This window comes from Fistularia commersonii, chromosome 11 (assembly GCF_037954325.1).
Source record: "Fistularia commersonii isolate RoL2024-O1a breed Wild chromosome 11, RoL_Fcom_v1.0, whole genome shotgun sequence".
In the NCBI taxonomy this organism is placed as follows: domain Eukaryota; kingdom Metazoa; phylum Chordata; class Actinopteri; order Syngnathiformes; family Fistulariidae; genus Fistularia; species Fistularia commersonii.
Window position 1 is genome coordinate 12864559 of NC_141294.1, and position 24183 is coordinate 12888741.

The following is a 24183-nucleotide window of genomic DNA, read 5'->3' on the forward strand; positions in this document are numbered from 1 at the left end:
CGTAGGTACGGTTGGTAGGGGTGTTGGGTCTGACACTGATGCGTCCCGGATTTCCTCATCCAGGCTCACGAGCACACTGTGAGGCAGAATTTTCTCTGGTTCTTCAGGGGCATTTTCAGGTGAGCGAATACATGAAAGAGCATCTGCATCAGCATCTATTTCTTTTGCTGCAAATGGCTGTACACTGGGCCTTGACAAACAAATTTCATTCAATTCCCCATGTGGAACGAGAATATAAAATCCTTGTGTCCTTGAGAGTGAACGGGGTCAGTGGAGCTGGGTTCCTGTAGGCCACATCATCTCCTTTGTCTTTAAATGTAACTCTGGGAAGACTAATTGGCATAAATAGGCTTTGATGTGTGGCTCACTATAATGTGAGACTAGAATGTGTACTGAAATGTGTGTAAAAAAAAAAAGAAAATTATGTCTTCAAAAAATGCAATTTCTAACATTTTAGCCCACGGGTGAGTAGTGGAAACTAGAGAAAGAGCAGAGGTAAAGATTATGACACCTGTGGTGTCATGCCGAAAAAGAGTACAACTGATGCAGTATTTGCTTAAGGGAGTAGCTGTCAGAAAAATAAAAAGATGGTGTCTTGATATTTATGCTGTGCATTCCTGTATACATAAAAATGTGAACCTTGAAGTAAAAAAAAAAGTCACAAAATAACCTGTAATGATTGTTATGTATATCAGAAAATAAGAAAAGGGACATAGAGGTATGAAATGTCGGCAAAAAACACACTTGAGATTTATCGGGAAAAGACAGCCTATGTAGCCTTTGTTGAGGATGGTCTTGAGGAGAGGTAGGGGTGGCGAAACTTGAGAACCACAGCAGTGGGCCCCCTCAGTCCAAGGCTAGGGTCTGGGTCTCCTGGCCGATGGTGAATGAGACCTATTGTATCTGAGCTTAGGTGGTTTATATGGGGAGGGGAGAGAAACAGAGGCTGTGTCTGCTTGTCTTCTAACAGGACTCTGATTTATTGGTTATAGTGAGTCTCTTTTTCTTCAAAGGAGTAAACAATGCAGGCGTTGAGAAGAACAATGTTGCACACAAAACAGTTGGTGGCGGAACAGATCTATCTTCTAGGAGATCTAGCTATCTTCTAGGCCGTTGCAGGACCTTGAGAGCATCAATGAAAGTGTGTCTCAGAGAGAAGTGGAAAAGTACAGGGATATCACAAAAAATAGAATGGTTGCAGAAAATTATCTAACAGTTGCCCCCCTTTTGTCATAAAATGACAACAAATCATAATTTTCTGTTCTTTGATGGTTTACTGTGTTGCTTCTGCATCTTGGTTGTTAGCTGGATTAGACAGTGTTGGGGTTAATAGTCTGGATGGCTCCTTGGTCCTTGCTTTTGGGATGGGTTACATTCTGATGCCGTATATCCAGTGGGGTTGACCGTCTGTGAGGATGCTTGTTCTGGTAATGGCAGTGACCTGTTGTGGTTCTGAATAGGCTTGTTCACTGACTTTCCCTTGATCCTGTTGTTTGATCTTGCCCAATCTCCTGTCAAGAATGGATGGGATGGTTCTGAAACATGGTTAAGAACTTTTATCAGATCATTTGAGTTGCGCTTTCTTTGAATCACCTGTTAGTTATGGGGCACCCATTGACCTTGACCATGGCATCGGGAATTGTTTCCCCATGATTATCTCAACTGGTGATAATTGGTTATTGGAAGAGGTAGTCATTCTTATATCTGCTAGCATCCTAGTATAGGGTGAAATCATGTGATAATATTATTTTCTGCGCATCCTCTGTCATAATTGCAGCCACAGCTATAGCATATAAGTAGATCTTACATAACATTTAATGGTCTTTACACGTCAATAGTTGTTCCTTCAGCGTTTTAGCTGGAGTTTCCCCCGATAAACTTCTCAACAGTTCAGGCTCCTGCTCCCTATGCTATCTGCCTGGTCTCCTGTTGTATGACAGTTTCATCCACTTCATCCTCTGCATAGAGATCTGGATGGAGTTCCTCTGGCCTCGGCTGCCCCCTACTGCCCATGATAGCTGCACATAGTTCCTGTATCTTTGTGATTGGTAGGACTAGTAAAGAGCCCTTATTTTGCTCATATACTCTTGCGCATTTCCTCCACGTCCTTTCACATTCTGTCATGGATCTGCAATTCTATTTTTTACGTCCCTTCTGGTTCTTTTGTGTGATTATTTTCAACCTAGACATGTGATGATCTGTGAATAATCCCCCGAGAAGGAATTGGTTGATCCATTCTCCTTCATTTCTCAGAGTTTGTTGATTTCACAATTTACAGAATGGTTCGGTATAATACAATACACAGATTCTGGCCACACATTGATTTAAAAAAATGCAACACATATATCGTTTTATACATAGCATCAAATCAAGGTAAGTTATATGTCGTGTTTATTCATTTTAAATTTCAAAAGGGTTGACGGTTTGTTAGTGTGGGGAAACAGGTCCAAATAGCTCTTTGAGTGGTAAAGGTTGCTGACCCCAGTTCTAGCCGATGGTGGATGAGGGCTATTGCCTCTGAAGTTGGGTCATGTATATGGGGAGAAGAGAGAAACATAAGCTGTTTCTGCTTAACTTCCAGCAGGACTCCAAGTTATTGGTTATAGTGAGTCTCTTTTGTAAAAAGGAGTTAACAATACAGGAATTGAGAAGTACAATGCTGCGCACAAAACAGGTGGCAGAACAGATAAAAATGGAATGTGAAATAGTAGCTATCTTAAAGGCTGTTGCAGGACCTTGAGAGCATCAATGGGAGTGAGCCGACTTGAGCCGCTGAGATTCACAGACTTTCTCCTTGGGGTTAAGGACTCCACTAAGGGTGGTAGTGTAGCGAGTTACAAATGCTAATGTTATGTAAATGCTAATTTTCTGTGACTTTTGGGTTGCTGGAAATAATGTGGGTGTGGTTTGAATGTGCAAGGAATTCTGGCCGTTTTCAGAGATCAGAATCTTTCCATCACTTCATAAATCCACCGACTTCAAGCATTTAAAAGTTGATTGAAAGGCTGTTTTTAATTTTCACTTTTATCCATGGTAAACCTGCTGGAAATCCTGGAGGATTTAGGTACTTGTGGTCGACAGTCCAGAGCAACGTAGAGTGTGGAAAAAAGGTGAAGAGACGGGTTCAAGCAGGTTGGAATGGGTGGAGAAAAGTGTCAGGGGTACTATGCGATAGAGGACTATCAGCCAGAAGGAAAGGAAAGGTATACAAGACAGTGGTGAGACCAGCGATGCAGTATGGACTAGGTACAGTTACAATGATGAAGAGACAGGAGGCAGAGCTAGAGGTTGCAGGAATGAAGATGCTAAGGTTCTCTTTGAGAGTGACCAGGATGGATAGGATCAGGAATGAGTCTATCAGAGGAACGGCACATTAGATGTTTTGGAGAGAAGGTCAGAGAAGCCAGAATGATGTGGCTCCATCATGTAAAGAGGAGGGATAGTGAATATATTGATAGATGGATGCTGGAATTGGAGGTCGAGAGGAGGACCAAGGAGAAGATTTATGGACGTAGTGAGAGAGGATATGAAGGTAGTTGATGTGAGAGAGGATACAGAGAATATGGTTAGATGGAGAAGGATGATTCACTGTGGCAACCCCTGAATGGAAAAGCCGAAAGGAGAAGAAGATTCATGTTAATCCTGCTGTTAGCCAAGCAACGATTTCTCATGGCTTGATGCAGAATGTGTGATGTGATGGGCCATAAACCAGTCCTTTGAGATCAGTGTTCATTGTATGCGTAGTTGCTGACAAACAACAGACCAGTCTTAAACATTGCCTTTTTGACAAAAGGTTTTTGAGGAAGTTTTCTGAAAGATTTTTCATTATCTGTTGATGAGTGCCCTCTTTGAACGGCGCGTCTGTGTTTAGAACAAATAACTCTACTAAAACAGCCAAAGGTTGTAAAGGACTTATTACTGGCAGTAGACTCAACAGATATCTTACAGTTAGATCCAAGTTCTGCTTTTGTTACTGCAGATCACTGAATAGTTATGGACAGAATTCAAAACTCTTCTGGGGTCTTAGTTCAGGTCCTCTTTGCTGCAAGGTATGGGCTTCCACATGGTCTGTTCTGAGTCCACTACTATTTTCACTCTACATGGCAGTAATGGGTAAGTGTCTGTCCATTTGGAATTTGATTTTTACTGCTACGCAGATCATTTGCAGCTGTACATGCTATTAAAAAAGATAGGCAGGATACTGACCCAGCTCCACTACCTTCCTGTTAGGATTAGAGCAAACTTTAGGTGTTAATCCTCATGTATTGTCAATGGCTTTGTGCCATCATCTACATCTGTCTTGATGAAGTCGTACATGCACAAACAAAGGTACGTTCACAGGGTTCTAGCTTTTTGTCTTGAGGGTCTGAAAAAGGACTTTTGGAAAGTGGGCCTTTTCTTTATGTGCACTAGCGCTGGAGCAGTCTGTATCTTGACTTTAGGCAGATAAGTTCTGTTTACATTTCTAAACCAAAGCTAAAGACTCACATGCTTGAGGTTTAAATAGGAGTCTTGAGTTGTATTGTTTGATTTACTTTTCTTGTGTCTTGAGTTTTATCGTATAGTTAAAACTTATTTTTTTTGCCAATTCCAACAAGGTTCCTGATTTGATGCTGAAAGGGCCTTTCTGTGTAGAGTTTTGCATATTGTCCCTCTTTGTCATCCCTCCGCCCCCCAGCACTATGATGGAATGCATTTTCTGAAATAATTTTTAGGCACCTTGGTAAAGGATCTTCAACTTAGTTAATGCCCTTTTTTCCCCCTTTTTCCCCTGAATTTTTGAATTTTAAGCAGTTTGTTCCAATACTTTGAATTTTCCATTCCAGACTGAAAGATTTCAAGTACTTACACTACATTGCATTTACCAAGTTGCACATATATGCAAATAGCGATGGTTATAGGGCTGCCATGCAAGGCGCTAACCTTGCCATCAGGAGCACCTTGGGGTTCAGGCTCTTGCCCAGACAGGAGGAGCCTCCGATCAAACCACTAATGCCTGCTCGATCAACTGAGCTTCAGCCTAAAGACTGATCCCTAAATTATGAAATGAGGCTATGCAGGATAAAAATGACAATGCCTGTTCTTCAATTTTATTGATTTCAACAATTTAGAATACAGATATATCACACAAAGCTTGAACAGTTACATAGGTCATAATAAAAAGGATGATCAAATGTGACATGCAGAATGGCCAATGAATACAGATAGTACGTTTCGTGTTCATGAGAAATGTATAATGGTATAATTTTACAAAGATTTTTCCTCTGTGACATAACAAATATGCAAATGAAGTTAACAATCTTAGTGAATAAGGTCTGTATCTAAGGTCTTGTCATTTATAATACAGATTTAATGTCAGAAAACCAAAAGACAACCTGACTACTCCCTGTATTATTGTTATCCTTGTTATCAATGGGTGAACGGTGAGGTAGTCCTTGGAGTCCCCTGTTGATAACAGGGCCAAATAATGTATAGAAGCCTACTGCTATCCAATTTTTTATTTTTTGTTTCTGTTTTTCTCCTCTGTTCACTTTTGCAGGTTAAGACCCTGCAGGTTTTCTGTTTGGGGACAAACAAATTATATCCATTGCTTATCTAAAAAGGAAACTATAGTTCTATCTGATTTGTTATCCTTAATGAAGTTCTTCCTTCACCTAAACTTAAAACAAACATAAAACATATTCAAAGCCTCTCTAGTGAGATGCAATGTTGAAAAAGTGTGAAACAAGGTTTACTGTCACTGTCTGCGTGCTATCTGCTCTGAAACGCCAGTACTGTTGTTGAAATGTTAAATATTCAGGTCCACAGAGACTGCTCTAAATAATTTTAGATCACAGATAAAGAGTTGTTGAAAACATTCGCAGTTGCAGAACGTGGAACTGTAAGTCACTGAATCTTTAAATGTTGTTGCAACAGTAGGCTTGGATACCTGGTGCAGAAAGGTAAAGAAACAACATCATAACTGATTTCCAATAGTAGAGGTACACTCATTTCATATTAGGTCAAAGTGGCTATTGTGACTGGCTGCAAAAGGAGCTGTCAGTGACAGAAACCTCTTGATTCGTCATTATTAATATCATTCCATAGGAACATGTACTGATAAACACTTTCTTCCCTTGAACTGCTTAAACATTTATTTTTATAACATTGTGTGTGCTTTCATTTCTCAATAGCAATGCAACACAATTGACGTCTCTACGGTGGTAACATTGACAACACTCACTCTGTGTGATTCTCTGGTAGACTTTAGCAGCAGGACATTCAGGTGCCTCACTGAGAAAAGACCTGCCTTCGTCGCAGTTGCGTGCTATCCTGGGGTCAAGAGGCACTTTACCCAACAAAGGTAGATTTAGAGCCGCACATATTTTGTCAGAGCCCCCACTTGTGGGAGGGAAGATTTGTGACAAGTGCTACAGGAGAAAAGACAAAAAAATAATTCTGAATTATGTATGCATTTTCCATAAGAAAGTCTCCACCTTCAACTGACACTAAAGTCTCAAATCTTTGGAAGTTGTTCACACCATGCAAGCTAATACCACCCATTCATCCATCATCTACCACTTATCCTGCAGTCAGAGTTGCCGGGATGCTGGAGCCAATCCAGGCTGTCATTGGGCGAGAAGCAGGATATACCCTGGACCGATCGGTAGTCATTGCAGGGACATATATAGGTAAACAACCATTCACTCTCATTCATACATCTGGCCAATTTTTTCCAATGTATGCAAGCTTATACCCAAAAATGTATAGTTTTAGGTAATGGATAGTGGTAGTAGTGAAGAACTTTTACTTCTTTATCAAGGACACATAGAGGGAAGAAACATCCAATTCCTTAAATGCCTACAAGTACTCTAATATACCAACCGCAGGGATTCCTCTAAATGGAACAAGGATTTTCCTAAGCTCTGTGAACCTTTGAAAGTTAGCAAGTAACTTCTTAGGCATGAGCCAAGTGGTGAAAATGCCTGTGGAATTACATGATGAAATGAACAATAATGGTAGTAGCCGACGAAAAAAGTCAAAGTGGACAATGTAGTCTTTGGTTGTTTTAAATGTACAAACTGCCCTTAACATTTGACTGAAATATGTTTCCGTAATAAATAAATTAAAATATCAAATATATTTCAGGACTTCATTGAAAATGTGATCTAATTTTCAGAAATTTAAATAAAGAGATGATCAAAAATTGGAAGCACATTAAGCATTTGAACAAATGATTCATGTTTTGAACACATTCAGAGACAGCCCAGAGTCTCTTGTGTGATAAATTCATACAGTGTTATAGTGCAATAGTGTCTGTCAGTGACCTTGCATTTTGGACACACAAAGCTGCTCATGTTTTCCACAACTCCAATAATTGGAAGCTTGACCTTCTGACAGAACCTGATCTCCTTTCGCACATCCTGCAATGAAACTTCCTAAAGAGAAAAGACAGATTGTTACGGCATGCAAAGTGAGGACTGAAAACAGTGGTGAACACATTTTGTACACCCACTATCATAGCTGGCCGTAGTCCTGTTCTAGAGAAATTCCCATAGAATTCACCAACAGTATTGGGCAATAATGCAATTTATCGAGTTCTACTAAGTGATGGGACTAGATCTACTTTATAGGTACTCTCCACCATAGACCATAAGCATAGAACAGATGAGTTGAAGACCAATTTGTGCATATATAAGAATGCTGAAGTGAATGGTTGGTTGTATCTACAGTATGTTGCCCTATGCTTGACTGTTGACAAGTCCATGGTGAGCCTAGCTTCCTGCTCAACATAAATTGGGATTCATTTTTTTAAGGAATAATGAATCAATCCTACTGCTGTCACTTAATTCAAGAACATTTAGTGGTACTTGAAAGTTTATGAACCCGTTAGAATTGTCCATATTTTTGCATAAATGTCACAAAACATTGGTCTGATTCCCAAACAAATCTAAAAATTGGATTTGGTAATTTCTTCCCAAAAAAAAATGTGTTCAATAAATTGATTGGCAAAAGTAAGCACCGCACTATGAAATATGTTCTCAGTACATGGAGTGACCCTCTTACAAAGCAACAAGTACAAGTAAACATTAGCATTAACTGTTGATCAGTCCTGCACATCAATCTCCTAGGTCTGATTCTAGAGACAGGCCCAGATGACCTGCATCCAATCAAAGGAAAATTGCAATGAAATAAGAAAATTGAAGAGAATCAATTAATTTAATTCCATTGACTGCAAACAACAGGCTGTGATTTCATCTCTAAATTTCATGATAATTCGAAGGATTCACTTACTTTTGCAACATACAAATGTGTTATGGATTACTTTGCTCAAGAAATACACAAGCAAATCCATTTTTTTTCACATTTGATTAATGGGCATTTCTTTAGCTAATTTTAGGACCTCTTTGGTAATCTGATGATGTTTGGGTCACATACAGAGGAAAAATATGGAAAATGGAAAAGGGTACAGGAACAGCCATTATCATAGGTGTTGGTGAAAGTGCTGAAGGCACACAGTGAAAATATGGTAAATGGTAAGGCTAAAACAATTGTAATCAAAGCTTCAATCTGATACAAAACAATCTTGAAGCCAGCAAATGTACTTGATAAGTTGTTTTTTTTTTTTTTACTTGAAAGCACAAGTTTTTTTTTTTTTTAATGAAACAGTTTTTATCTTTGTTATTTAGCCACTATGATTGACCACAAAGGACTGAATAAAATGTACATGTGGAATATATATATATATATATATATATATATATACATATATTTTTTTTTAAATTAAATTTAAATTTAATTAAATAGATTTGATAAAATACAGAGTTGAAATAATTGGAAAACATGGGAATCATTATGAATAAAGGTTTTATACTTGGAAAAAACCCTTTACAGTTCATGACTGGCTACGGTCACGAACATTATCACTATTAAACATTTGAGTCTACTTCCTTTTTTCCGGGCCTCTAATAATTTTCCCACCATTCAGTTTAGTGTTCACATCCTCTTGAGTGGGTAACAAATGACTAAATATCTCATAAAATTCCATCTTAACATATAAGACCTCTTTCTCAATAAATAAGAGTAGCACCCAATGTGATTTTTAAATAAATGCATTTCATTTGGAATTTTTGCCGACTATAGCTACCAAATACAAATTATTTGTTTAAGAATCAATTGTATGATGTATCTGGTTAATTTTTCTAAAAAGGAAAACAAGCACAATCTTAAAATAGCTCATCAAGTAACTATATAATTACTTTTTCCCTGTCAAACTGACAAGATCGCTTTCGGCAGCTCCCTTCGGAGGTTGCTAACCATCTTATTCTCTGTATCCTCTTCTCTTGCACCAACAAACTACATGTCCTTTTTTACTACATCCATTAATCTTCTCTTCAGTCTCCCTCTAGGCCTCATGTCTGGCAGACAACTTCCAACTTCAGCCTAGTTCCACCAATGTATTCACTATTGCTCCCCTGTTTGTATCTCATTCTGTCCTCTCTGATTTTATCAAAACATTTAACATATGCTGTCCCTGATGGACTCATTCCTGACCCCATCATGGTCACTCAGAGAACCTCAACATCACCATCTCTGCTACCTCCAACTCTTCCTCAATTGTAAGATCAGCTGTGCGGTATGGTTTAGTTACAGTGGGACTGTCTTGTACACCTTTCAAATAACAGATTAAAATAGATGATTATCCTCAAAATTTATAGTTGTGGGAAATGTATAGGTGCAACATGTGGAAGGACATATTAATGCATTACTTAGATATTGAATACTAACAGAGGTGTGGATTTCATAATAATCAAACCCCATGCCATATCAATATAAATGTGTCTGTACTTGAGGTGTGGTTACGATTACAGCTCCATCGACATCAGCGGCGCTTAAGTACTGGACAATGGATAGATGCTCATCAGATGTGCCAGGGGGTGTGTCCACAATCAGGTAGTCCAGTTCCCCCCAATCGACATCCCTCAGAAACTGCTTGATCATTCCATTCTTTTTGGGTCCTCTCCAGATAACTGCGTCATCAGGGCTACTGAGCATGAAACCAATCGACATGACTGCAAGGTTTTCATGCACATACTAGAAAAGAAACACACAATTCACTTTGTGATAGATACAACATAACTTCAAGGAAACAATATCCAAAAACTCAAAAGCTGTCCTTTCAGACTGGTGATGTCATTTTTCAATAGGGATCATTTGTACAGAATTTTAAAAGACATGGAGTACTCCAGATGATTTATAGTTAAATATACTGATTGCATGATGACATTCATTATAAGGCCCCTTCAAAACTAAATATAATGGGTTAATTTGTACACTGAAGACACTATATGACGAGTTATACAATTCAACACAGAACTTTCCCTATATAGCTCCAAAAAGGTTAGGATAAATAATACTGAATAATTATTGTTATTAATGTTGTTGTTGTTTTTATTATTATCATCATCATCATCATCTATCACCTTGTCTATCTTTGTTCTGAAGTTATTGACCTTATCTTTTTTTGTATGGATTTGAAACGTTTCTTTAAAAATCATTAATCCATAGAATTAAGCTTTGAGAACTTCCACAGAATACCCAGATATTTTTGTTTTAATGATGGTTCAACTTTACATGTTTACATGTAAATGGGGATTGCACTGATTGTCAAAACATTTAGTCAATTTTTACGAGTTCTACAAACAAATCAAGAATATTAAAAAATAACACGGCCAAAAAAGTTAGCTGATAGTATCTCCACAAGATGACAGATGGGCCAGAATCAAAATAAAACGGTCTAAAGGGTGATTCAACATCCATCCACTTACTTACTAGGCTACTGAAACTACATGATTTTCATTTAATGTCTTTTATTGTCAGACTTCAGTGTTAACTTTTTTATCAAACTCCTGTCATTGCTGCTAATAGCTTTATATCTGAAGCTTTTAGAATTTACATTCCAACATAATCTCAAAAATGTATTAATTTCTATCAGTGTGAAATTACTCCTCTTTGCATTGTTTAAGACACTTTTTGAGTATATTTTGGCTTTAACAATCTTTTATTTCCACCAACCGGGACCTTTACCACACAGTAAAAGTGAACTCAAAATGGAACACTCATTTTTCAAACTGTAAACAAGAGTACAAAAGGGTGAAGCCCAATTAAAGAAATAGTCTAACTACTGGTTAATGGAGTCAATGGCTCAGCCACATTATGATGAATTCTTTTCAACACTCTGCTCTGTGAAAGCTAACATAACTGTTCATTTACTTGAAAGACACAATTTTAAACACTACACACTAATAAAATTCACGTAGAATATCTATTGAAAATATGCTAAATAAGACAAATTATAACATGCGCATAGGTCAAGCAGCCATACTGCTTTATTCACAATCTTGTCTAATTTGACTCACCACAGGAGACCAGCCTGAGCCGCTCTGGTGAACCTGAGCACAAGTAAACACCCATTTCAGCAGCAATAATTTCAAATGGAAAAGTATATTCCTGAGACATAAATTGAGGTTAACTTGTCATAAAGAGTACATGTTGAAACTAACTGCATTATGGATTATGCATTATGCATTATTGTTATCATTGTCATATAATAACTCAATTACAGGTATTCGTAATCTATATTCAAATGTATGTAAATCTGTTGTTGAACATTTTATAGCTATTGATTAATTAATTTGGTTTTTATATTTTTGGCTTGAACTTACTTGTTCTCCTTCAACGCCCATGATCCTAGGAAGCGATGGTCCGCAGATATCTATATCCAGGAGTGCAACCTATTGATGATAAAAATTATCTTCACCTTTGTCTGTCAATATCAATAGGAGAACTATATTTATTATTTACATTTGGTGAAAGAAGATTTTAGACAGACAGATTATGTGTATATATATATATATATATATATATATATAATATACATGTAAATAAAAAAAAAAATATATATAATCTAAAAAAATCACCTGACAAAGTAAGACATTCAAATCTCCATCAGCTTCTGAATTTTAACTCGTGATCAGATTTCAATTCCAGCAGTTCTCATCCATTATCTCCCGCTTATCCTGCAGTCAGGGTTGCAGATATGCTGGATACTATCTCATCTGTAATTGTTTGAGAGCTGGGATAGTTTGTCCCATAATGGGAACATATGCTAGGTGTTTAAATCTGGCCTGCTGAATCAGAATTTTTTTATAATTGAACCTCATTTTTTCAACATTTCCCTTAAATATGGACATTCCTCCAATAGATTGCATACTCCTCATACACAGACCTTGGTTTGTAGTGTGGTGATCAACGGCTATATACCTGATATACCATGAAGCTGTTGCAGTTTTCAAAAAGATCTGAATTTTTTTTTTTCAACAACAAACTGTGTTTCAAGAAATGAATACCAATGTGACAGGTAAGGTACAGGTCCAATTGAACACCATGTCTCTACATCAACAGAGAAAGAGTGCATAGGCTTTAGCAGTTCATAATAGCAAACGAAGCAGGGAAATTGGAGACAGACAAAGTTGGTGCTGGGACGACAGGCAAGAGGGTGTGGGGATCCCGAAGCATGGCAAGGGAGTGCAGCGACACCCGAAGCCTGGAGAGGGAGCGTGGGGCACCAACAACTGACAACAAAAAAGCGGGATCAACATCACTGTTTCAACTAAAAATAAACATAACTTCCCCTACTGTGTTATGGAATCAATGCATTCGGAAAATAATTTGCACAATGAGTCTTTGAATATTCATGCTTAGCAAAAAGCCCATATCCTTTCATGTAATGGATTTTACATGTGCTTCTATGTCATTTACATTAGGTCATACAAACAGTCCATCCATCTGTTCCTGACTCAGCACCTCTGTCAAACTAGAACCCATTTTAGCCAGCAAGTCAAGTTTGCTCGGCCCTTGACCTAGTCACCAGTCAATTGAAGCTCCACATACAGACAAACAACTACTTACGGTCTCACAATGGCAATTTTTCCAAACTATTCCAATTAATATCCTGCATGTTTTTGGGAACCAGAGTACCCTTAGGAATCCCATGCAGACACGAAGAATATGCAAACTCCACCCAGAAAGCCCCCCATCAGACTTCGTGCTGTGAGGTTGTGATGAGCTGTTGAAAATTAAGTATGGTTTTTACAGTTTTGTGACACAAACACACCCCGCACTTCTAAAAATCCTAAAACACTGACTACAAGTGTGCCCAATACATTGATCACAACTGACTAATCCAGGGGTCGGCAACCCGTAACACCCAAAGAGCCATTTGAACCCGGTTTCCTCGAAAAAGAAAACACTGGGAGCCACAATTACTTTTTGACGTCTAAAATAAAGGTACCACTGTATATATTGCTTTTTATTACCTTTACACTTTGTATAAACAAGTGTGTAGTAGGTTGCTTCTGAAATTCACAAAGTATCACAGAGAAAATTCAATTTTATTTATGTAATAAACTCATTTTGAGCTTTGGGCTTTCAGAGCATGTAGCGGAGCCTTGACTTGAATTTTAAAAATAAATCAGGGAAAAAAAAAAAAAAATCACTGTGTCAGTAAACAATAAAAAATAAATATTTGCAAAATATCTTCATAAATATTTATTTTACGTGGTTTATGGGACTTCTGCTCCTGAATTTCTGCGCACAGCATCTACAAATCGGGACTTTACCGGCTGGCGGGTATACCGGCTTCCGTGAGTGTGACGTCATTTTGAGCGGCGAAAAATAATGAATATTATTTTATCTAATATTTCAAGATCACAATAATCTTCCAACTTACAACTAAGCGTTAAAAAAGGAATTTACACAAATGAAATACACTTCAATTAAATATTTATAATTTATTTTCCCAAGCCACTCGGAGCCGCAGTGTAAAGATGAAAGAGCCGCATGCGGCTCCGGAGCCGTGGGTTGCCGACCCCTGGACTAGTCGATCGCAAAAGTAATGTTGGTAGATCCCATGCCAATCAAAGTTTGTTTATCGATTCTAATTGAAATTCAGTAGTATCTCTATACATCATGGTTGTGATGCAGTTTCACTGTATCATGGTACAGTTGGATATTGCGTTTTTGTTTTGCTATACCACAGGTTTTTTTCAGTAGGGTAATTACAGTATGTAACATCCAACTGTATATGTTCAAGGATGACGAGTTATTAGTTAACAAACCTTTCTTTTATTAAAGTTTACCCAAAAAACCCAAAACAACAGCAACTCAAATTAACCTCCGCTCCTCTCGTACTCTCCCACTTGCACTCCCCGACCATCACGCTCTCATTCAAACACATTCACAGACAGATTGGCTCAGCAACCGTAGACACATTCTCTGCATCTCCTGCGTATAGCTAGCTTCCATCCATCCATCCATCCATCCATCCATCCATCCATCCATCCATCCATCCATCCATCCATCCATCCATCCATCCATCCATCCATCCATCCATCCATCCATCCATCCATCCATCCATCCATCCATCCATCCATCCATCCATCCATCCATCCATCCATCCATCCATCCATCCATCCATCCATCCATCCATCCATCCATCCATCCATCCATCCATCCCAAGTGAGCTAACCAGCAAATTAGCCTTTCAAATAATTTCTTCTAAAGAAAGGGTAAAACATGAGTGAAGGAGCCAAATCAAGTAAGAAACTGAAAACTTACCACTTCCATGCACAATGGGAGGAAGACCTTTTAATACTATGTCACATTCAAAGTACATTTGCTTGATCTTTCAATCTACCAGATCTGTCAATCTACCAGAAAGGGAAACGTCAACACTATTTCCCCTCTGAAAAGCGAGCTGAGAAGGAGAAACGTGGGGGCAATAAATCACAGATGTCCGGACAACAGTCAACAATTTTTCTCAGGGCTGATTTCAGAAGCTCGAAGACCAGCTACCAGCAACTACTGTGCAGACTATGCTGCTTACTGGATGGTTATGACCCACTGACTGTAGTGCAAGCCATCAGAGTGAGGTAATGACCAAAAATGTTCTGTTTTAGTGTGCATTAAGGGTTCATGCAGTTATGCAAGGGGCACAAACACAACTTGTGTTAAGTAAACTCAGTAGAAATAAATATATATTTAGCATTTCTGGTGTAGATCACTTTTGAGTTTTTCCAAATATATTTTTGTAGTACTTTTAGTACAACAAGAATATATTCTTCTGTCCTTGCTAAATCACATCTCTAATGATGATCTCTTCTAAAAGGAACTAAGGAACTAATTGGCAAATTATCAACAACAATGTGGCACACTTGTGATTTTTTTTACAGAAATTACCTCTTTTGTGCCATCACTTGCCAGGTTGTATGCCAGATGGGCACTGAAGGTACTTTTCCCCACTCCCCCTTTTCCAGAGAGCACAAGGATCTTGTGTTTGACTGTTGACAGTTTTTCTCCAATCTCTGCTATGGCTGGAGATTAAAATGACAATTAAAATAACGTGCTTTATATATTGCAGATCCAATTAATAATCTACAGTGGAAACGTGAACATTAATTTATTCAGGTACACAAATCAGAAAGTCAACTTTAGTCTCATAAAAAATAGATATATGGTATCAAACTGTTTGCACTGTGTGTACATCACGACAAAATAATGTTGAGATATGAGATCAATCTTACCTGGGTCTGGGGCCTTGGTGGCTCCTGAAGAGCAGAGTTTTTGGTTGGGACAGCCCTGACATGAGGCAGACTTTCCTGCATGTTCGCTCCTAGTACCTGGACAGCCTGAAGTGAATAATCACAGATTTCATTTTTTTAGTTTATTTGGGTGGGGTGGGAGAAGGATTGTGGAAACTTATTTATACTTATGTCTGTGAAGGTTCTCTGTCACCCTGATCATGGTTAATTCTAGCTGACAGGCAACAGCAACAGGACTTAATTTTGTTCCTTTGAAAACGTTTCACCTCACATCAGAGAGGCTTCTTCAGTTCGAACTTCTTCAGTTTGAAATGAAGAAGTTTGAAGTGAAGACAAATCAATTCTAGTTGCCATGAGAAGATTTTGACAAGAATTTATACCTTGATTTTTGACATTCCTGAAAAACAAAAAACACCTTTTCAGCTTAACATTTTCCCTGATAACAGCAACATTTTGTAGGGTTGCACAATTTTCTTCCCTGGAACCATCCTTCCCATAATTTTGATTAAGGCATTAAAATGTCAACTATGTTTCCAGTTCAAACTTGCAATAATACTTGGGACAAAAAGGAACAGATTTTGTTATAACCTTCCAAGCAAAAGCAGACATGTGGAAGATGTTTAAAATAAGAGAAAATGCAAAACAACCACCATCGCTTTTTCTTTGAAAGAACATGAAATACTTTTATTTCCCGTATATTGTGCCTGCTGCCATTCATTTTTTTTTAAAAACCCGTTATACTTTACAGACTCCAAGTTATTAATCCTACTGTATTTATAATCTGCTTTAGTGCCATAGAATTGAGCATTGAAATTGCTCTGCTCGGGAACTCGCTGATAAAATATTATCTCACACACACACACACGCACACTCACATTCTCATGCGCTCACGTGCACACACACACACACGCACGCTTGTAAAAAATAAAGCAGCTTAAGGGGGGCACCGGCCAGTGTCTCCCTGAGCCAGCCTTGGGAGGGCACAGGACAGTGGCCCTCTGGGCTGGTCCAAATAAATGCAGAGGGCTGCAAGAGGGTATAATATGGTACCAGTGGAAATTGAGCAAATGCAGGTCGAGGGAGTAGAGGAAGGCGTGTATGGAAGCAGAGAGAGAATAAGAAAGGCAAGAATCTTGGACTGAGAGTAGAGACTTTGCAACATGTCAACCAACTCTACCTGTTCCCAGTATTCAGAGAAGGAAGGTGGAAAGGCAGTAAGGCTAGAAGTTCAGGAGCAGGTTTCAAGTTATACTATCATGGTGGTGACAGAAGGTGAAATGGATTAGGAGTTATCTTGAGGAAGAAGTTTGTGTGGAATGTTCTGGAGGTAAAAAAAAAAATGTCAGATTGACTTATGATAAAAAAAAAAATTGGAAATTGAAGATGTGATGTTCAATGTTGTTGGTGGCTATTCCCCAAAGGCGGGATGTGAGATAGCAGAGAAGGAGAAGTTCTAGAGTGAGTTACATGAAGTGATGCAGAATTTCCCCTGGGATGAGAGTGGTAATTGGTGTAGACTTCAATTCACATGTTGGAGCAGGTGAGGTGATGAAGAAGAGATAGGCAGGTTTGGTATCCAGGATTGGAACGCTAAAGGGACAGATGGTGGGAGACTTTGCAAAAAGGATGGAAATGGCTGTGGTGAATACTTGTTTCCAGAAAAGAAAGGGACATAGAGTAACAAAATGGCATAGGGCAAAGTGGTGGAAGGTGAAAGGGAGGAGTGTTGTATGGTTTTCAGGGAAGAGTTGAGAAAGGCTCTGGGTGGTATGGGAGTGCTTCCAGGTGATTGGACAACAGCTAATGTTATCAGGGAGACAGGTAGGAGAGTACGGTACTTGGTGTATCATCTGGAAGGAAAGTAGATAAGGAGACTTGATGGTGGAATGAGAAAGTGCAGGAGTATATACAGAGAAAGTGGTTAGCAAATAAGTGGGATACTGAGAGGACTGAAGAGACAGACAGGAGCATAGGGAGATACAGCATAAGGTAGAGTTAGCAAAGGCAAAACAAAGGGCGTACAATGACTTGTATGCTTGGTTGGACAGTAAGGGGGGAGAGAATTATTTATGCTGGTTGGCAAAACAGAGAGATTGAAAAAGCAAATGACAGGGTGCCATGAGGAAGTCTGGAGTGGCAGAGAAGAGTATGTTACTCTGGCTGAGGACATGTATGCTAGCTGTGAAACAGTGGTGAGGTGTGCAGTAAGAGAGTACCAGAGAAGTTCAAAGTTGTGGTGGGACTTCATCAGGGATCAGTTCTGAGCCCTTTCTTGTTTGCACTGATGGACAGGTTGACCATGATGTTTGAAGATGACATTGTGATCAGTAGTGAGAGCAGGGAACAGGTTGAGGAAAATCTTGAGAGGTGGAGGTATGCTCTGGAAAGGAGAACAATAAGGTTAGTTGCAGGAAGACAGAATATGTGTGTGAATGAGAGGAACCCGGGTTGAACAATGAGGCTACAGGGAGTGTAGATCAAGAAGTTGGAGGATTTCAAAGTATCTAGGATCAACAGTCCAGAACAAGGGAGAGTCTCGAAGAGAGGTAAAGAAAAAGGTTGGAATGGGTGTTGAAAAGTGTCAGGGGTACTATGCGATAGAAGACTATCAGCAAGAATGAAAGGAAAGGTGTACAAGACAGTGGTGAGACCACCGATGCTGTATGGACAAGATACAGTGACTATGACAAAAAAAACGTGAGGCAGAGCTGGAAACAGCAGAGATGAAGATGTTGATGTTCTCTTTGGGATTGATGAGGATGAATAGGATTAAGAATGAGCCCATCAATTTTGGAGAGAAGGTCAGAGAAGCCAGACTGAAAAGGTTCAGGCATGCACAGAGGAGGGCTCATGAATATATTGGTAGACAGATGCTGGAATTGATTTGATTGAAATTTGAGCACTTGGTGGACGGGGCCGCGCACCGGACAAAGCCATGGCGTCTATTATGCGCGGGGGGTGTCAGTGGAAAAATACAATTAGGCATTCCTTTGTCGTCACGTGATGCGTTCCCGCAGGTAAATTTTAACAGTTTTTGCAAGTAACACAGAAATGTTGGTTTTAGGTAGGAGATTTTGAAAGTCCCTCTCTTGACGTGAAAATCCTCACGTGATACAAAAACAAAATAAAAACAAACAAAAAACACAGTTGGTGGAGCAAAAAACCTGCTGGCCTTGTTACATATTTGCGTTTGATCAATAGTGCAGGGAAATTCTCCCTGCCCCCTGGGCAGGAGATTAGGGAACTGCATGAGATGAGACTTATTCAATGACGTGAACACAATGTATTTCAATCGTAACTTTGGATTTTAACAATATGCAATGGTACCTTTATTTTAGAGGTCAAAAAGTAATTGCGGCTCCCAGTATTTTCTTTTCCATGGAAACCGGGTCCAGATGGCTCTTTGGCTGTTTAAAAGCAGGGGTGCCCATTACGTCGATCGCGATCGACTGGTTGATCGCAAAGGCATTGTGGGTCGATTGCATGGCATTGAAAAAAAATAGGATGATGATTTTCCGGACTTCCTCAATTACCACTGTATTATACACCAACAAGCATTATGTGCATAAATGCTCAACATGAAAGAGATAATGGATGTGGCAACAAAGATCGCCTGTTCTATTCGGGCCAGATCTCTTCAAAGACGGCTGTTCCGTGCACATCTGGAGAAGGCTGATTGCGACCACTCAGAGTTGTTGTTGCATACCGATGTGAGATGGCTAAGTCGGGGGAAATTCCTGCAAAGATTTCGAGAGCTGTTGCCGGGGATCAAGGAGTTTTTCCGTGAAGGTAAACATGCAGATTATAGCCAACTAAATGACCATCAGTGGCTGCTGGACTTGGCATTTTTAACCGATCTGACCAACATGCTGAATGACCTTAATCTAGAGCTGCAAGGAAAGGACAAAACTGTGATCAATATGATCAGCTCAGTTAATGCTTTCAAACGCAAAATGCAACATCTCTCCTCAAAGCTCCACCGCCATGATTTGGCAAACTTCCAGAATCTCGCGGCAGAGCTGGAGACACAAGAGCAGTCATATGCGCAGCTTGACAGTGCACGCTACATAAAGTAAATTGACAGTTGTCTGTCAGAGTTCGACAGACGCTTTCAAGACTTTGCTGTACTCGAGCCAGTCTCTACATTCTTGTGCTACCCTTTCCAGGAAGATGCTGAGGTTGTTTCACTTGCATTAAAAGTTGCAACACTGTTTCACCTGAACTCTTCTGGAGTGGAGGATGAGATTCTGACACGTCAAGTCGACATTCAGCTGAAGGCCAGAGCTCATGGACCATTCTGGAACTTACTCACAGAGGACAAGTAACCCAACATCAGAAAATGTGCTACCTTCTTGACTGCATTATTTGGCTCCACTTATTTATGTGAGTCAGCTTTTTCCCACATGAAGACCATGAAGTCAAAGTACCATTCCACCATGACAGATGAGCATCTGGAAGTCTGCTTGAGGCTGGCTCTCAGCAGTTACTGTCCGGACTATGCATCCCTGGCTAATTCCATTCAGTGCAAGTTATCAGAGTAAGGTAATGACAAAAACCATGTACAGAGTTGTATTGTGCAATATAGGTTGATGCAGTAATGCAAGGAACACCAGCATATACTGTAAATATAAAAATGATTCTCATCATTATATATTTATAAATAATGTGTTTTGCATTTTTAGTGGGCGGTAGATCATTTTGACTCGGTCATGTCATAAGTAGCTCTCAGGTTGAAAAAGTGTGGGCACCCCTGGTTTAAAGGTTGCCGACCCCTGGTCAAGAGAATTGCCTCCATTTTATGTTTCTTTCTGTTGTCTGAAACCGAAAGCGACCCTAGGTACTTCGCAATGGTGGAAGTAAAAAATGCGAAGTATGTGGAGTGTGACGTTCGAAACTAACTGGCCCATTTTCGAATGTAACGTACGCATTATGAATTACAGATCCAATCAAGTCAGTTAACCCCTATCGAGAACTGCGATCGAAGATTCCCCGTGTATACAATTATTCACTGTTAGTTTGCATTTTAACAATTATAAAATAATGACGAATACTTCCATTTGCGTCATTGAATCCCCGGATTTTCTATTCCCCCATCTATCTTTTGGAAGCAAATGGTTCAAATGACATTAGATCTAGCATTTGATATCCTTGACGAAGGCGAAAAGGACCGTTTATGTTTAAGTATTCGTATAATTTCACAAGTACCAACCCCTATATTTTCGATTACTTTAATCACCCACATATTACCAAGACAGCATAAGAGACGCGGTTAGTTAATACCAGGAGACATGACGGCTACTGGTATTAACTTACATTTTAGATTTAATATTTAGATTCCGATGGGAATTATGCGAATATGTATTATTCTAAGGTTACAGAATTAAACAATTTGGCAAACAGAAAACTTTTTGATAAAATTACATTAAAGACGTACCAGCTTCACAATATCAACACAAACCTACGATAATAATCTAAGAATAAGCAAAATTATAACAGATTATGTTAACACTTACTTTCAGGTGCGTTTTCTGGTTTGTCCGCCATCTTTGCTCATGTGTCCACCGCTTAACTCTCTCCCTTTCGAAAGTTCCGGATATGCGTCATGAGACAACTGCGTCAAGATTATTCTCAATATCATAAACATTTGGCTTGGAGTACAAGCTGAGTTTTTTTTTGTTGTTTTTGTTTTTTTGGGGCGGGGGCTTTGGAGCTATTTCTGGTCTGTGCATTTTTATGGTTTTGTTTTGGTATAATTCTAATTAAATTATCCCCCATTGATCCCGTGGGGAAATTCGTTCTCTGCAATTAACCCATCATGGTGTTTTAATTTGGTTCTGAAATATAGCCGCTACATCTAAACATTTAAATACGCTTATTTATAAATACTGTTTCCGGGAAGTAGTATTGGTTACTATTGTGAAATTTTTAGCCGATTCGGAATTGCATTGCAAGGATAGAATTTCCAGCTGGGTCTGCTGCGAATGTTTATTCCTTCATTTTCCATGCAGCCAAAGAGACAAATTGTCTCGTGTATATTTTGTCCAGAGACTGTTTATCAAGCTCACATGCTGTATAGTACATGTCAGTATTTAAGTATGCTTTGATTTGCATGTATAGTGTACATGTTGCGTGCTTCTTTTTTTTTTTTTACGCTGGATTTGGAGATTCAGCTTTGAATACACCGATTGCAAGAAAGCCACTTCTGTCTTTATGTGACAGCGCAAAGACCAGACATCCCCCTCCCTTTTTTTTTGCTATTTAATTTATTTTATTTCCTGAGTTAGCAACTTGCGCCTTTCCTCTCACTCACTGTTCGTAAGTATGTAGTACCACATTCCACCACAGGATGGCGTAAAACCAACTGTGATTAGTTTGCCGAGACGCGGTCACAGCATTAGTTCAGTGCTGTGTCGGCGGCTTAAGAGGTTGGATGCCAGTAATGTGGCTAATGTCTGTGTTTCAGGTAAAGATTCATAACGACACGTAAATAGGTAGAAACGAGCGAAAGTCCCGGTGAAGTGAGTGAATGGCCGTTTAACTTGTAGGGTTTGTCCGTTTTTATGGCTCCTGCCACGGGACCGGACTTTGTTGTCCCGGTGTGTTCAGATTATCTTTCAGGGAAATACGTCACAACGGCCAGGAACTAATCAAGCAAGAATGGTTTATTCAAAGTCAGGAAAATTCACTCACGAGATATCCCGGGCCAGAATGAATGTCACCCCACGGACAGAAGAAGTCCTGATAAACTTCTCCTGACCCCCTGGCTCTGGTCGATTATCCACAGGGGGTGTCATTGGAAAAGCAGGGTAGTGCATTCCTTCACATTACATGAGGGGGTCTCGCAGTTACATTTTAACAGTCTTTGCAATTGATAGTGAAATAATGATGTGAGGTTGGAGATTCTATAATTTGATGTAGGAGATTTTGCAAGTCCCTCTCTTGACGTGAGCGTCCTCACGTCACACAAGGACTACAATCAAATAAACAGTAAACACAATGAATGTATGTCAACACAATGCATTATAATCATGACAAAATATTCTAACAGGTTGAGGTCGACAGTCGCTTGGGTAGTGCTAATAGCATGCGATCGCTAGCCGCTAGCTAACTGTAGCCTTGTGGCGGGACTGCTGTGTACTGGAGCCGAGTGTCGGTTTGGAATGTGTGTAAATGTACGTGTACAGAGGGGAAATGGGAGCAATCGCTATACTGGTTTTGTAAAGAAGGAAAACTGTGATTAGTTTGCCGAGACGCGGTCACAGCATTAGTTCAGTGCTGTGTCGGCGGCAAAGAGGTTGGACGCCAGTAATGTGGCTAATGTCTGTGTTACAGCCGACAATAAAACCCGCAAAACCTACACACTGAATCATCATCATTCACGTGTGGAACAAATTTGGTGGCCCGCACGGGGTTCAGCGGTGCTGTTAACGACGAGGGATCACAGTACAGACAAGATGAAGTTGGAGAGACTGCAAGATAAGCTGAGTGAGGTCCTGCTGCAGCGAAGGTTTGACCAACTACAGGAGGTTTGTTTTCTAGCTAAGATCCCCACAGAACAACTGACAAAGAAGCACTTGCTGATCAGAGCTGTAAGTGAAACAACAGAAACAGTTATTGAAAAGGAAGATGAGGATGTTTCATGTGTCTTTCTGGAAAGATTAATTAAAAGGGCAAGAGAACTGAAAGAAAATGATGGCCATTCAGATAATGAGGATGGTGTGAGTCAAGTCACCATTGCTTTGACTAGTCTGCAGGAGCAGTATGCAGCTTTACAGCTAAGTTTCCAAAAGGCAAATAGGAAGTTGGAGGAAGAAATGGCACAGCTGACTCAGACAATAGCTTCCAAAGAACCAGGCCATCGTCCAAGTTTGAACCTCACTGCTTTACCAGTAGTACAGCCACCTGAACTGACCATCCGCAGAGAGTTTAGGATTAATGGCCAAATTGGGGAACGAGGCCAAAAAGACAAACTTTCATATTCAAATCTGATTCATCAAATTGAAATCGGACTGTAAAGAAATCATAGCGAAGCTGAGATTATTGAAGCTGTTGTCCGAGCCATCAGTCCTGGTTTAAGCCTTCGTGACATGTTAGAAATCAAAACAGACCTCACACTCCAACACCTTCGCACCATTCTGAAAGGACATTACAAAGAGAACAGTTCGACTGATCTTTATCATCGTCTCATAAATATCACTCCGGAAAGTAATGAGTCCCCACAAAATTTTCTGTTCAGGGCGATAGAGCTGAAGGAGAGACTTCTAGCTTCATTGAAAGAGCTAGGTACAGATGAACAGTATAGTACTTGACTCGTACAAGAAAGTTCTTGCGAGCTGTTAGCACAGGCTTAATCAGTAACGGTGTGAAGTATCAGATAAAAAGTTGTCAAGATGATCCATCCATCACTGATGATGTCTTGATAGCTAAGACTGATGAAGCAGCAAGCGTTGAGTGGGAGAGACAACAGAAATTTAAGAAAAGCAGCAGAGAGAGGGGAGAGAGGTCAGGGTAGAGCCACAGCCAGTCCAGGAAACAATAATTG

General features: G+C 39.5%; 1 protein-coding gene across 1 annotated transcript; it reads right to left on the reverse strand.

Annotated features, from left to right (window-relative positions):
* Positions 1-5069: 5069 nt before the first annotated feature.
* nubp1 (nucleotide binding protein 1 (MinD homolog, E. coli)) lies at positions 5070-21219 on the reverse strand. Its single transcript, XM_086155017.1, has 9 exons — positions 21155-21219; positions 15624-15728; positions 15280-15413; positions 11706-11774; positions 11400-11432; positions 9829-10074; positions 7308-7418; positions 6224-6410; positions 5070-5929 (listed from the first exon to the last, which is right to left on the reverse strand). Exons 1-9 carry the CDS (start codon positions 21183-21185, stop codon positions 5898-5900), a joined length of 948 nt encoding a protein of 315 aa, XP_086011143.1. The 5' UTR covers positions 21186-21219; the 3' UTR covers positions 5070-5897.
* Between the last annotated feature and the right edge of the window lie 2964 nt (positions 21220-24183).